General features: G+C 43.5%; 1 protein-coding gene across 1 annotated transcript in view; it reads left to right on the forward strand.

Moving 5' to 3' along the window:
• Positions 1-4,788: 4,788 nt before the first annotated feature.
• SLC4A8 (solute carrier family 4 member 8) overlaps positions 4,789-14,647 on the forward strand; it is a 70,676-nt gene continuing 60,817 nt past the window's right edge. The window contains exon 1 of the mRNA XM_080811643.1: positions 4,789-4,988. Coding sequence (XP_080667769.1) covers positions 4,944-4,988 — 45 coding nt within the window. The 5' untranslated portion in view covers positions 4,789-4,943. The remainder of the gene's footprint in view (positions 4,989-14,647) is intronic.

The raw sequence follows: 14,647 nt of genomic DNA on the forward strand, positions 1-14,647 counted from the left end.
ATGTGTAATTAAGAGGAAGGGTGGGGGAGAACAAAATCAGGTATACGACGCAGCTGGGAATTGGGAGCTACTTAATAGCAAGGAAAGACTAGAATCTCTGTTCTGGCGGCTCTTTTGACAGTTTAAATGGAGCAAGGCATACGGTAAAATGGAGAAATTAAGATGCTTTTGATGAAAAGATTGGTTGCAATTATATGAGAACATTTGCTCAGACATTTTGAGTTTCTTGTGTTTTCGCCTTCTTGTTGCTGAATAAAAGAATTTCAATGGTTTTTAGCCAATATTTAAGGATAATGTATGTAAGGTGCCTGGTGCTTCGCTGGGAAGGCTGTGAACACTCCCTTACAATTCAATGCAAAATTTGGGGCTTTGCGTACTTATTAATCGTGTCCCCAGTGCGTTCAAGACAGACACTCTTTCCCCAAAGTTTAAGAACCACTGGTATTAGAGAAAGATCTGGAGACAAAATCTGGAAGGATAGCCACATTTGGAAGCCATGAGGACAGGACGGAGCTTATAAAATTTAGGGAAGGATGGAAGCCCCAGACAGACCCATGGGAGGCAGTGAGTGGTTAAGCATGCGTCCCCTGGTATCAGAGTGGTCATTTATTAACTGTGCCGACTGTGTGACAAGGGCAAGTTACATCTCTAATTTGGGATGGGATGATGGAACCTACCTCATAAAGTTGTTACAAGGATTGGGGTCACCCACGTAGCATGCCTCCTTGCCTCCCTGTTGACGTGTGCACGCAAGTGTAGTCTCTGTTTCAATGTGTACTTTGCATTTTCCTGTGCATTTTATGCCTCCTGGGCCAAGCATCCTGTACAGGCATCAAGAGGCTCTGCATTCTATTCCACTATCTGTTTTTTCTGCTTTCTTTAGAAGAATAATCATTACGAGGCAGTGTCCTCAGCTGGGTATCCTCCTTCCAGCTCTTCCAGGGCCTGCTTGCTGGCTAGATTGAGAGCTGCATATTTGCAAGTTTCCAAGCCATCTAGAGAGCATCAGAGGCTGGAGCATGGAGCCAAGTGAGCCAGCCTCCTTTGGGCAGGAGAGACCAAAACTGTGCTGCGAGGGGAGAGCCTGTCTTCTGCTGCACCTCCAATGGCTGCCTCAGGCAGCTTCAGAGGCCGTTCTGTGGCCTAATTCCTTTTGTAATTTGCACAATAGACCAGAAGATGGGGCTCTCGACTTTGGAGTCAAGGGCCGGAAGTTCTGACTTTCTCTACATTTGAAGTGGTGGAAAATAGACCCACCCCAGCTCCCCGGAATTCTTTATCTCCTTAGCCCACTCCCTCCTCTGCCCACTCATGCCCACTCCCATGGCTAGGAGCTATCTTTCTGGGGACTGGGGAATTCGGGGCACACCTTCTCTTTGAACACCACCCTTGGCCGCTCCTGAATTGCCATGTTGCCAGAGTCATTCTTTCTGAACCCCCTGCCCAGCTTTCCTCCCTGGATCCCAACTTGCCCCGGTGGCAGATTCTGGCAGGATTGCCATAGTAGCCAAGAACTCTAGAGTCAGACAGACTCAGCCTCGACTCACCCCCTCAGAGGAGCTCTCCCAGATCACCCCATCTAAAGGAGCTCACCCCACCCCCCATGCCAATTAACCTCTATCACATGACCTTGCTACTGACTTCCTAGCAGCCATCATAATCTGTAACTATTTACTTGTTTACTATCTCCCCACTAGCCTGTAAGGCTCAAGAGGGCAAGACCCTGTTTTAGTGTTCTTTCCCCAACATGCAACCTGAATACATAAGTTCTCAGTAAATGTATTTTGAATTAATAAATTACCAAAGCCCAGCTGCATGACTGCCTTACATTAAGATGCTAAACTCTCCTAAGCCCCCGTTTTCTTACCAGTGAAATGGAGAAATAATGGAGGTATTATAACTATTACATAACACAATGCATTTATACAATAAAGCTCGGGTCCTGGTACATGGAAGTGTTCTCCAAAACTTTCAGCATTGTCATTCTATTATATGAGAAAAGCAAAATCTGAATTAATTAGCTGTTTTTCCAGGATGTGGCCATAGGTGTTTTTTTGTTTTTGTTTTTTAGAGAGAGAGAGTGACAGCATGCACCTGAGTGGGTGGGAGGGAGAGGGGGAAAAGAGAATCCTCAGCAGGCTCTAGGCACAGCTTGGAGCCAATGGTGGTGGGGGGAGGCTCTGTATCACAACCCTGAGATCATGACCTGAGCCAAAATCAAGAGTTGGATGCTTAACCTTAAGAAACCGAGTCACCCAGGTGCCCCTGTTTGCTTTTTTAAACCGTAATTTGTACTTCACTACTGGTCTTCTCTATAACTTTTTGCTTTGACTCAAATCATGACTATTCTGAATGGGCCATGTGTATTCCTATTATTATTGTTATTTAAAGATTTTATTTATTTTTAAAAGATCTTATTTTTTTGAAAGAGAGAGAGAGAGAGAAAGATAATGACAGAGAGCATGAGTGAGCATGAGGTGGGAGGAAGGGAGAAGAAGGAGAAGCAGGTGCTAAGCAGGAAGCCCGACACAGGCCTCGATTCCAGGACCCTGGGATCACAACCCGAGCTGAAGGCAGATGGTCACCCTGGTGTCCATTTTTTAAAAAGATTTATTTATTTTAGAGAGAGAGAGAGAGAGTACTTGCACGCCCATGCACACACACGAGTTGGAGGAAGGGCAGAGGGAGAGAATCTTCAAGCAGACTCCCTGCTGAGCATGGAGCTGGACACCAGGCTTGATCCCAGGACCATGAGATCATGACCTGAGCTGAAACCAAGAGCTGGATGTTCAACCAACTGCATCAGCAAGGCGCTCCCATTCCTATTATTAAGTTTTCCCCCAATAGTTGAGATGCTTGTTCTCCTTACCTTGGCTCAATTATTTGCAGATTTAGGTTTAACCCATGTCCTCTGTGTCACGGTCCTGAAGTGTCCCAAGTCATAAAAATCATTTTCTCTTCTGAATTATAATCTTTGTTGACTACATGACTCATATGGTTCTTATTCTATGTTTTATTATCCTGTCATCATATTCACATGTCTTCTGTTTTTCTGATTAGACTATAAGCCCTTTGGAGATTTGTATTATATTTTAAATTTGCCCACATCTTCAGTGACATTTGGGCCTGTATATATTAGGTGTTGATTATGTTTTTGATGGAATTAAAAGCACATATAGGGGCGCCTGGGTGGCTCAGTTGTTAAGCGTCTACCTTCTGCTCAGGTCATGATCCCAGGGTCCTGGGCTCGAGCCCCACGTCAGGCTCCCTTCTTGGCAGGAAGCCTGCTTCTCCCTCTCCCACTCCCCCTGCTTGTGTTCCCTCTCTCGCTGTGTCTCTCTATGTCAAATAAATTAATAAAATCTAAAAAAAAAAAAAAAGTTAAAAAAATCAAAGCACATATATATGTTAACTACTTTCTATATGCCCAGAATTCTTTGAGGTTCTGTGGAGTACAGAAGGACATAAAAAAAATTGCCTTCGAAACACTTAACAATATTATAATAAGTTTAGGTCAACGTATAATTAAAGTACTTGAATAACCACAGCATGGTAACTAATATAAGAAAGGTATGAAGCACTGTGAGGCTTGAGAGAAGGGAGAGATGATATCTCTAAGAGCTGTTGGGGAGAGTGGGATAAAGAAAGGTTTCTTGGAAGAGATAGCCTTTAAGTTTGACTTTGAAGCATGGTTTTTGATGGGCAAAAATGGGGGGTGGTGAATTCCAAATTCAAGGATTCAAGGGTTAGCCAAGAGATAAACAGAGACGGTGGCAAAGAATGCTAAGGCTCAGAAACAGGACCAGAGGCCTTAGATCAGAAATATGTTTCTGTCCCAGGGACACTAAAGCACAACCTTTTGTCAGATTTCAGGGCCAATGCAAGTTGTGGTATGTATGGACATATGAATTTAACATACATCCAACTATGTTCTCCAAATGTAGTTTCTTTTGAGGCAAACAATCATTTGGACTGTTTTTTTCCCCCTCTAATAATATGGACTCACCTATAGTCTGATGTGACGGTGCATGAAAGGCAAAAGGCCCCTTGCCTCCTCTTGGGGACAGAGGATTGGTTGGATTGTGGCCAACCTCTCTTTTGCTTTGAAGCCCAAATCAAACAAATCATTACTCATGATTGTCTAACCTTGCCTCAGATCAGTAGTACTGTTGTTAAATAATAATTTGCCTTCGGTCATTTCTCGGAAAAGTTGGAAGCTCTTTTGTGGAATTATTTCAACAATCAGCCTGGGCTCAACTCTGTGCTTTTCTCTGCCAACCTAAGACCCAGGGAGAAGACGAAGTCATAGTGAGTCTGTGGAGGGGGTCTGATCACTGCCTGCCCGCTTCTCTTCAATGCACGTTCATCTGGCCACTAGTTCAGAGATTAACAAGTAATTTTAGAAGGCCCTTCCCTTTCATCCTCTGGTACTTCCTTCTTCAATCCCAAGGGCCTTTTCCTCAGAATTTGAAAACAATTACCTAAGTAATAACATCAGAATTAGACAAAACCGACGCTTTCTCAGTTTTCAAGGGTCAGGTGCAGCCGCAAATAGCACGAGATTTTCAATTTCTAGCAAGCAGTTGGAAGGACCTTTAAGCCCAGAGGCCCCTGAAGGGAGGGAGGCGGTTTCCATGGCAACCGGGCCGGGAGCGGTAGCCTCCCCAGGCTCCCTCCTCCTCCTCCGCCTCTCGGTAGCCCGGGGTACCGCCGGACAGCGTCCTCCCGTGCTCCGCGCGCTGATTGGCCGCACAGGCCGCACGCTGATTGGCTGCGGCAAGGCCTCGCGGGCCGGTGGCAATGGAGGCGGCGGCGGTTGATGGTTGACCGTTGGCTCCGGGGTAGGGGTCGCCGCTCGGGCCATCGGCTCAGAGCGGACCGGAGCGCGCAGGCTGCTGACGCTCGGCCTGGAGCCCTCGCGCCAGAACTAGCTGGGTTCCGCCATGCCGGCCGGCAGTAACGAGCCGGACGGCGTCCTCAGCTATCAGGTAGGGCCCCGCCTCCCGCCCCTCCCCGGGGCTCAGCCTCCTCATCCTCTGCCCACCCTCCTGCCTCTGCCCCCGAGCCGGGCTCCGCAGGCCACTCCCTGAGGGCGAGGGGAGGCCCGCCCGGGACACCAGGGGGCGCTCCGGGCGGCTGGGGATCGGACCGGGGCCGCGAGAGGGTGACCTTGGGCCGAACCCGGGAGCCGGCGGATCACTGCCGCATCCCTCGCGCGGCCGGCCCGGGGAGCCCGGACGGCGGCGGGCGGTGACCTCTGTTCTCCTCGGGTACTCCCTCTTGGGAGGGAGGCTGGCTTCTGGCCTCGCGGCGTCATGTTGGAATGGGGGGTGGGGGGGGGGAGGAAGGGTGGCCAAGGACCTTGCTCTGGTGGGGCAGGTCTCCTCTTTGTGTTTTTATTTCTGGAGACTTCTGCTTCCTCCGTGGCTCAGAGAAAGAGCTGGAAAGACTGGAGGCTGGGACCAGACCCCGTCAGTGTGGCCAGCTTGATGACTTTCTCCATCCCATTGAGCAGACAGCTGGCAACTTCTGGGAAGGGAAGGGGAAATGGGCTGGGGAAGTGTTGAGAGGTCAGGAACAGGTGTTTAATTAAGGGAATGAGGAAACCGGATTTAAGTAAGTGATAACTCATCTGTTGGGGTGGCAAATGTCAGGGAAAACATTGGACTAGCTGTCAGAGACTATAGGCTCAAATCCTACATCTGCTTTGCACTGGCTTTGTGACCTTGAGTAAGTCACTTGCCTCCTTGAACCTCAGTTTCTCTGTCTAGTAAAATGGGAATGGGTAATACCTGCTTAGCTTACCTCACAGGATTGCTTTGAGGACTAAAGGAGGTGTTATTTGTGAAAGGCTTTAGTGTGTGACAACCAGTAAGTGGGTGGTAGCTCAATGAATTCTCACTCCCCCCTTTCCTGTGCAGTCAGGTGGTCTAGTTACTGCTATGGAAAGAGAGATTGTAGGGAGGGTGGTTCAAGTCTGAAGTGGAGGGGTGTGGAGAGGATGATGGGAAGGATCATCCTCTTGGAAATAAATACCATGTTGATGTCAGTGATGGTTTCTGTAAGGAAGCAGGGGAAACAGTCTGAGTTTGTAGCAAAATGGGCATCAGACACTGACTCTTTCTTCTTCTTCCTGGTAATAGTTTGCCACTAGACGATCCACGATTCCTTGTTTGCTTGCTCCATCAAAAAAGGAATGCTAGCTAAGCTTTTGGAAAATCTTTCCATATCTGATCTTCCTAAGGCCAACTAAGTGTACTCAATATATGTTGGGGATACACTGATGAGCAAAAATAGGCAATGTCCTGGCCCCCCTGGAGCTTCCTGTTTTGGGGGTGGTGTGGGGAGAAATAACCATTTGTAAGCAAATAATCCCATAAGTAAATGAATTATTATGAACTGTGATAAGTGTTTTATTATTCTAAGAAAGATAGGGAGTGCTCTGAGTGGTTCCAGCCCATTCCAGCCCACTTCTCCATCTTAGATGAGAGAAGAGTTTGCTAAGGAAGAAAATTAAAGATCTAAAGAGAAAGTGTCAACTGAGAGAAGAGGGAGATCAAAGGACCTTGGAGACAAAGAGAATAGCAGAAATGAGGCACATCTAGTTAGAGGGCCTGAAAGGAGGCCAGTGTGGCTGGAGACATAGAGAGCAATGGGGGGAGTGGTGTGAAATACACTGGGGGTCGTAACACAGAGGGCCATTATGGCCCATCCCAAGAAAGTTGGGATTTATCTGAGGAACAAGGGGAAGCCACTGAAGGGGTTTATTAAGCAGGGAGGGGAAGGAGAGGGAGAGAGAGAGTGTGAGAGAGAGCATAAGTGCGTGAGAGCGAGGGAGGGGGGATGAAAGAGCAAGCACCAATGAGATCATGATCAGATTTTCCTATTGAAAGATTTCTCTGACTGCAGTGGGGGGAATAGAATAGGCTGGAACGACTGTGAAGAGACAGTGTCCTTAACATGCAGAATGTGTACTGTTTATATTGTCAAGATCATAATAACGCATAAGCTTCTGTTAGTGCTCTGTGAAATTGATAATTCCTGAAGTACTTCTGGGGTAGAATAGAAAATAATTATCTCCTTTATATCTAGTTCATGTAACTTTCATGAGTGGTGGGGTGAGGAGAGGAAAAGGAATAGAGCAGAAACAGTAGGACCTCATGAAACCTGAGTCAGGTGATGGGCAAATGGGCACTTGAGATATAGGGAGGAAGAGAAATGAGGGTAGGGGGAGGAAAGGAAATAGGGATGACCTGGAGGACACACAGTCAACTGATTGAAAATTACCAATGAAGACTCCTATGTCCTAGTTAGGCTGTGTGTGTGTGTGTGTGTGTGTGTGTGTGTGTGTGTGTGTGTTGGGCAGGGGGATGGATGTTGCAGAGCGAGGAGATTGTGTAACTTGGTGTAAACAGAGATTCTAGGCATCACATCTAAATGTCATAAGTCTAGGCTGTTTCTTTGGTTTGGACTACTGCACTATCCTCCTACACTTCCCTCTGCTCTCTCTCTCTCTCTCGCCCTTCTACAGTCCACTTTCCACATGACAGCCAGAGAGAGCTTTTAAAAATACAAATCATGCCTGATCCTATCTTGAGACCCTTCAGTGGCTTCCCAGTGCATTTTCGAATAAGATCCAAACTCGTCATGGCTTACCAAGCTTCAGTGTGCTCAGCACTGACTGCCTTTCCTCCATTCTCTCAGCATGGACCCCTGTACTGGCTTTCTTTCTTTCTTTTTTTTTTTTTTAAAGATTTTTTTATTTATCAGATAGAGATCACAAGTAGGCAGAGAGGCAGGCAGAGAGAGAGAGAGAGAGAGAGAGAGGAAGGGAAGTAGGCTCCCCGCCGAGCATAGAGCCCGATACGGGGCTCAATCCCAGGACCCTGAGATCATGACCTGACCCAAAGGCAGAGGCTTTAACCCACTGAGCCACCCAGGCGCCCCTTTCTTTCTGTTTCTTTGATATGGCAAGCTCCTTCATGCCTTAGGACCTTCGTTCCTGTCCTTTTCTCTGTGTAGGATATGATTCTACCCAGGCTGTTTTGTGGCTCAACTCAAATGCTACCTCCTCAGAGTGCCTTTCCCTGATCTCCATCCACAGTCACTCTCTTTCATATGATCCTATTTTATGTTCTTAATAGCACTTATAACTCATCTGAAGTGTTCTTGTTTGATTTCTATATTTTCTTTTTGAATGGAAGCTTCATGGGGACAAGGACCAGGTGGAAATCTTATTATACAGCACAGTTCCTGGTATAAAATAGGTGCTTAGTTGCATGAGTGAATGAATGACTTTCCTATATCCAAAGCCAATGTGCTTCTCCTCAAGGAACTCCTGGTTTTGTCAGGATTAGCACAGAGCATCAGGTGTCCGTTGCTTGATTACACAAATCTCTCCCTTGTGTGCTGCTGTGCCTTTGCTTGGGTGTTCCTGCTATGAAATCTTTCCCTTCCTCTTCACCTGGAATATTCCATTTAGCTTTCAAGGTCTGGCTCTATATCACTATCAGAATTCATCATTTGGTCTTCTCTGCTCGCAATGCCCGCCAAGTGCTATCACTGTCTCCAAAGTACATGCTTTTAATCACTCTGTATTACGGTAGCTTGTGTCTTTGAAACCTACACCAGTGCCTGGCTTGGAGTGAGCACTTAATAAGTTTAGTGTTTGGGAAGGTATGTGGCAAGGTATACAAAGGATGTGTTGGATTGGGAAGAGACTGGACTGAGGGAGGCCAGCTAGGAGGCTATAGTTTAGGATGACTTTTTTTTTTGTAGGATGACTTAATGAAGGTCTGCATTATGGAATTTTAATGAGATCTCTGGAGGTGGTTACTGATATTTTGAGTCAATGAGCTCTTACAGGGGTTGGGTAGAAGGGAGGAGGAAGAGCAGAAAGCTTTAGGGAGAGCCTCTAGTTTGAACTGGAACTGAGGACATCTTGTGTCTTCAAAGTTCTCCTGATCAGCTCTTTCAGAATAAGTGACAGAGAGGTGAGCAAGTGAGTTTGGGTAATTACCAAGGCTTTTATGTGAATCAGGCCTGCTCAGAATGGAAAATTCTGCAGAAATCTTCAGAATACCAAGCCCTGGGAAATGGGTGATAATTGGAAAGGATGGCTGATGAGAAGGACTGATGAGAAGACAATCACATTCCATATCTTCTGTGGACCTGGAAAAACTCGTCCAAACCAAGACTTCCTGAGGGAGACCCGAATGCTAGCGCCTAATGACAGGCATGCGTCGGAGCCCAGTTAACATTGGCTGGATGTTACCGAATTTCTCCTTTCGCCACATTGCAGCATATAATCCATATCCCTTCACCCTCTCCCGACATCCACTAGGTGTTCTTTTCCTATGTGGGAATGGGGGAAAGTGTGAGCATCCTCTGTCCCTGGTTTTCCCAGCTCTACTGGGGAGCTTCAGTAGGAGCAGTGCAGGCTGTCCTGCCAAGCAGAGAAATTGAGGTAGTCTTCAGGATGATTCAGGTTGCAAATTAATTCCTTCAAAATCTTAGATAATTGCCATGGCTCAGGTTTGCCTTGGCAGGGTAGACAGGGCTCTTAGTCAAGACTGCCATAGTACTAATCAGGACACAGAAAGCAACCATGTTTATTCTAGATCTGCTGCTAGGTAACAGCAACAAATCTTAGATAACGGAGAGGTTGGTTGTTTCCTGTAAGTAGTAATAAGTTTACTCTGGTCTTGGTAGTTAGGGAACCATAATGTGTGTATTAGTTTCTGTTGCTGCCATAGAAAATGACCACACATTTGGTGGCTTAAAACAACACAAATTGATTATCTTATAGTTCTGTACTTTGCAAGTCCAGCGCAGCTCTCACTGAGCTATATCAAAGTGCTGACAGGGCTGTGTTTCTTTCTGGAGGCTCTAAGAAAGAAACTGCTTCCTTGACTTCTGCAGCTTCCAAAGGCTACCTGCATTCCTTGGTGCCTAGTTCCCTCCCTCCACTCAAAGCTAGCAGCGTAGCATGTCTCCAACCCCACTTTTGGCATCACATCTCTTTCTCGGACTCTAGTCTTCCACCGCCCTCTTCCACTTTTTAGGGATCCTTGTGATTACGTTGAGCCCACCAGATAATCCAGGATAATCTCATTTTAAGTTCAGCTGATTAGGAACTTTACTTCCATTTGCAATCTTACTTTGGGAGGGGGGCATTATTCTGCCTACCCACCATGTACTAACTAATTAGTAATCTGAATACTGAACAGGAGTGACTGTAGGTGAGGTTCAAGAAAAGAATCACTGAGAAAGAAGCCAGAGCTACTGGAGGTAGCTGCTGGAGTTCCCCTCAGACTGTTGAAAAGTTGGAATAGGAGGCTCCCGGGTGTTCAGGAGTTCACGGCCACAGAGAGGAGGTCTGGCACAGCTGTACAAATCCTTATGGAACCTTTTTTTTTCTCACTAAAGCAGTCTGAATTCAGTGAGGACATTAAATAGAGGGCATTAGGCAAATGGCATCTGTGGGCCAGATTCACTGACAAGGGTGTACAAGGGGGCAGAATTGAGAGACTTTGCTGGCTGAAGAGGAAGATGGAAGTGAATGAGATGGAGAACTATTGGAAGTCCGGTCACTAAAAGGGCAAAGTACAAGTGTCAATTTCCAGGGTCTGGCACACTAAGGATTTAAGATGGTAATAATGTGGATCTTGAGCTGTGGATTAATGCCCTGACTAGGTGACCTGAGCTCTCTGAAATGACTGGGTTGTTTGCTTTTGGCAATATTAGCATACAATGTTAATAAGAATAGAGAAAGGCTTGAATTTGAGTTCCTCCTATCCCACTTAGCTCTTGTGAGACCTTACTTAGCCTTGTTTTAAGACTGCTGTAAGGATTAATTTGGGCAATCTACGTAAGGCACAATGCTAGGTATATAGGAAGTACTCAGTAAATATTTGTACCTGATACTCGTATCAACTCAGTTTGCTGATTAGAAACCCTGGAAGTCACTTCTATATTTGTTGTTTTATTGACTCTTTTTTGTTGGGGGTGAGGATGGGAGAGAGGAGAGGTGGAAGGGTGTTATAAACATTGGATCCTTAGGAAAAAAGATAAAAGGGGTCTTTGGAGGTGAAAAGTCTGAGACTAACGGCAGGAAAGGAGAGGGAGTTGAGTTTGACTGGTCCAACACCCCACAGGTCTAGAGTGGTGCTATAGGGGGCATGAGTCAGGGAAAGGGCTCAAGGTGGTCTCCATTGTCTGCTGCCTTCCCCCTCCCCTGCAGCCTCTGGGGCTGCTTCCAGGAGCTGGAGCCATTATGTAAGGCTCAGCCCTGCCCCTGCCTTTTCATTTGTCCATTAACTGTAAGTCAGAATCTGGTCTGCTACTCAGGTATAATTCATTCATTTTTCAAGACTCATTACAAGATGTGCCTTGCAATTTCAGTGTTTTAATGTGTATTTAACCTCCTTAGTTCTTTTTATCTTCTCTAGTCCTTGAGGTAGGCACCCAAATCAATTCACATTTATATTAGCGGGTCATTGTCAGTGAGCTGGGAGGAAGTACAGAAAAGAGGAGACTTAGAAACACCACCTTTTCTCTAGTTCACTCTTCTTTCCTTCCCTTCTTTCTTTCCCTTTTTCCCTAAAATTACATAATGTGGTTCTCATGATTCCAATCTTTTCTGAGTCACAACTTCCCTGAGAATCTGATGAAAGTTATGGACCCTCTCAAGAAAAATGCGTATTCACACATAATCCTGAAGGCCCTTCATGGGAACCCTAGAAATCTATGGATAAGAAGTCCTCTCTGTCAGAAATAATGATGGTATCAGAGGAAATAATAGCCAGCTGGTGAGGACTCGGCAGCAAGCACAGACCAATGAGACTTGCTATTCTTTTCATTTTTTTTTTTTAATGATCTTAAACAAGGTTTTTATATACTTAAAATTTATGGAACATTTCAAGCAGATAACAAAATAGAAAGACTTGTTAAATTGACTCGTCATTCACCTGTGACCTGGCTTCAACAGTGAACACATATCTATTTTGTTTCATTAGGTCCCCGCCCATTCTCCAAATCCCAGACATCATATCATTTCATCAGTAAAAACTTCAGTATGTATCACTAAAGATTAAGGACTTTTTAAAATGACATTAATACCAAATCATAATAATATTATTTTTGAAAATTAACAATAACTCCTTAATATAATAAATAACCATTTAGTTGTTTAAGTTGATGTGGGTGCCTTATAATTTTTTAAATAGTTGGTTTGTTTGAACAGGGATCCAAACAAAGCTTGCACATTCACTTTCAAGCCTGACATTTCAAATGCTTTGGCTAATGGGGTTTGACTGTGGCTCTGTTTTCTTTGGCAAGACAAAGGAAGTGGATGAACGATTATTCAATGAATTTAGGCTGTGGTTAACTAATCTAAATTAAGGAAACAAGTCAATTTTTCAACCTGAATATTTCAGATGTTTGACCTTGCTCTCTATATTTTGTTTTTATAGTTCTTAGAATCATAAAATCAACAATCCCACCCTCCCCCTGCCCGCTTCCTCCAGATTCCTGCTGTGTTCTATCCTGTGCCAGGTATCTGTGGACAGTGCTAAGCAATGTAACTAATTGATCCTATCCTTTGGATATTATAAACCTGTGGCGAAGCCAGCATGAAAAAGTATTCATAAATATACGTATATATGAAGTTTCATTGGAAAATATGATGACCAGATGATAAAAGAGTTCACAACCCTAATAAATATTTATTCATCACAATTTTTGGATACTTACCACATAATGGACATTATACTAGCTGTTAGGTGAACGTAGTGGTGAACATAGGCACGGCACCTCTCCTTCTGGGACTTACAAGAGTGCAAAGTACTTATAGTGGTAAGCTACTGTATTGGGCTCTAAGAACATAAAGATGACAAATTGTGGATGCTGCCATCAGGAAATCCATGGTTTAAAAGATGAGCTAGATAAATAACAAATCTGAAATAAAGGCAAGTCTTTCTGTCTAAAAGCTATTCCTTTACTTTATATGAGTCTTTACATTGATGTTAAAGATGTATTTGAAGATTTTGAATACTTTTAAATAATTATAAAATGTGAAAAAGTAGTCTTTCTAAGTTAATATATTATTTTCCATGTCTATAATCTTTCAGTTTTATCTGTAAATATTTCTGTGTGTAACACTAAGTGATAAGAATTATTTTCCTAATTTAAAATTTTATTTTAATTTCAGTACCATTAACATACAGTGCTATATTAGTTTCAGGTATATAAGATAGCAATTCAATAATTCCATACAAAAAAGATAAGAATTCTTTAGAAAATGAGTATAGTATCACCTAAAGAAAAAATAGCAATTTCTTTAATATGATAAAAGATCTAGTCAATATTCAAATTTCCAATTGTCTCAAAAATTATTTAAAAAAACCCTGAAGATATTATTTCAGTTTGTTTGAATCAGGATTCAAATAAAATCCACACATTGAGATTGGTTTGTTGTCTTTTTTAAACTACTCTTTTCACCTTCTTCTTTCTCTGTCCGTCTCCATTTCTGTCTTTCTCTTCTTGCAATTATTTATCTTAGAAAAGGGGTGCGGGAAGGGAGAGGATTTGTTCTATAGTTTCCCACAGTCTGGATTTGTTGATTGTATTCTCATGCTGGTGTTTTTCCATGGAACTGTGTTTCACTGTATTTTCAGTAAATTGGTATTTGAATTTAGAGGCTTGATCAGATTCTGGGACAATTTACTTGTTAAGATTACCTAATGGGTGGTGATATGGCCTCCCATTAGGAGACATATAATGTCTGGTTGTCTCCCTCTGTGATGTTACTGGCTGTTGAAAATCAATGCAATCCATTAGGGATTGCGAAATGGTGATGTCCTAATTCTAACATTCCTTTTTCATTTATTCTTTTCTATAATAAGAAACTTCTTTCATCTCTTCTATGATACACTCTATGGTACAATTTATATAGGAAAGCCAAGATAAATTTTTAATAATTTTCAATTAATGAGTTGGTTTGTTATCATTATCCTCTAATGGTGACCAATTAATTTTTAGAGTGACACTGTGAACTCATGGATTTTAACATATTTGATATAGTTCATCTGTTGCAGTTATTACTCTTATTGATGCTCAAATTGTCCTAAAAAGCAAGGGATCTCTTTAAGTTGACTCCCGAGTCCTTTTGACACCACCCTAGTTGTCTGTGGGTGGTTTTTAGCAGAAAATGATATTTTAAGAGACCACAATCTAGGTGCTAAAGATGCTCATTGCTTCTGGCTGTTCATTTTTTCTAGGGCTTTTGAGTGGACAGAGGTAGAAAATGTAAATTTATAAATTTAAAAACACTTAAAGATAAAAATACGTGTTCTTGTTGATACATCCAGTTCAAATTCAGGACTCCATGGTTTTTACTTAACTTCTATCTTAAGACTGTATTTCCTTTTACCCCTGCTGAGAATGCCAGTTCTCAATGACATTGAGAATGACAGAACAAGTTTACATAATCATTCATTTGTTTATTTCACAATGCACAACAGTCTCAGAGTGATAGCAACAACACTACCACCGATAGATAACAGGCTGTTTAAGATCTTTTTTTTTTTTTTTTAAAGATTTTATTTATTTACTTGAGAGAGACAGAGAGAATGCACACAAGCAAGGG

This window comes from Martes martes, assembly GCF_963455335.1.
Source record: "Martes martes genome assembly, chromosome: 8".
Lineage (NCBI taxonomy): Eukaryota > Metazoa > Chordata > Mammalia > Carnivora > Mustelidae > Martes > Martes martes.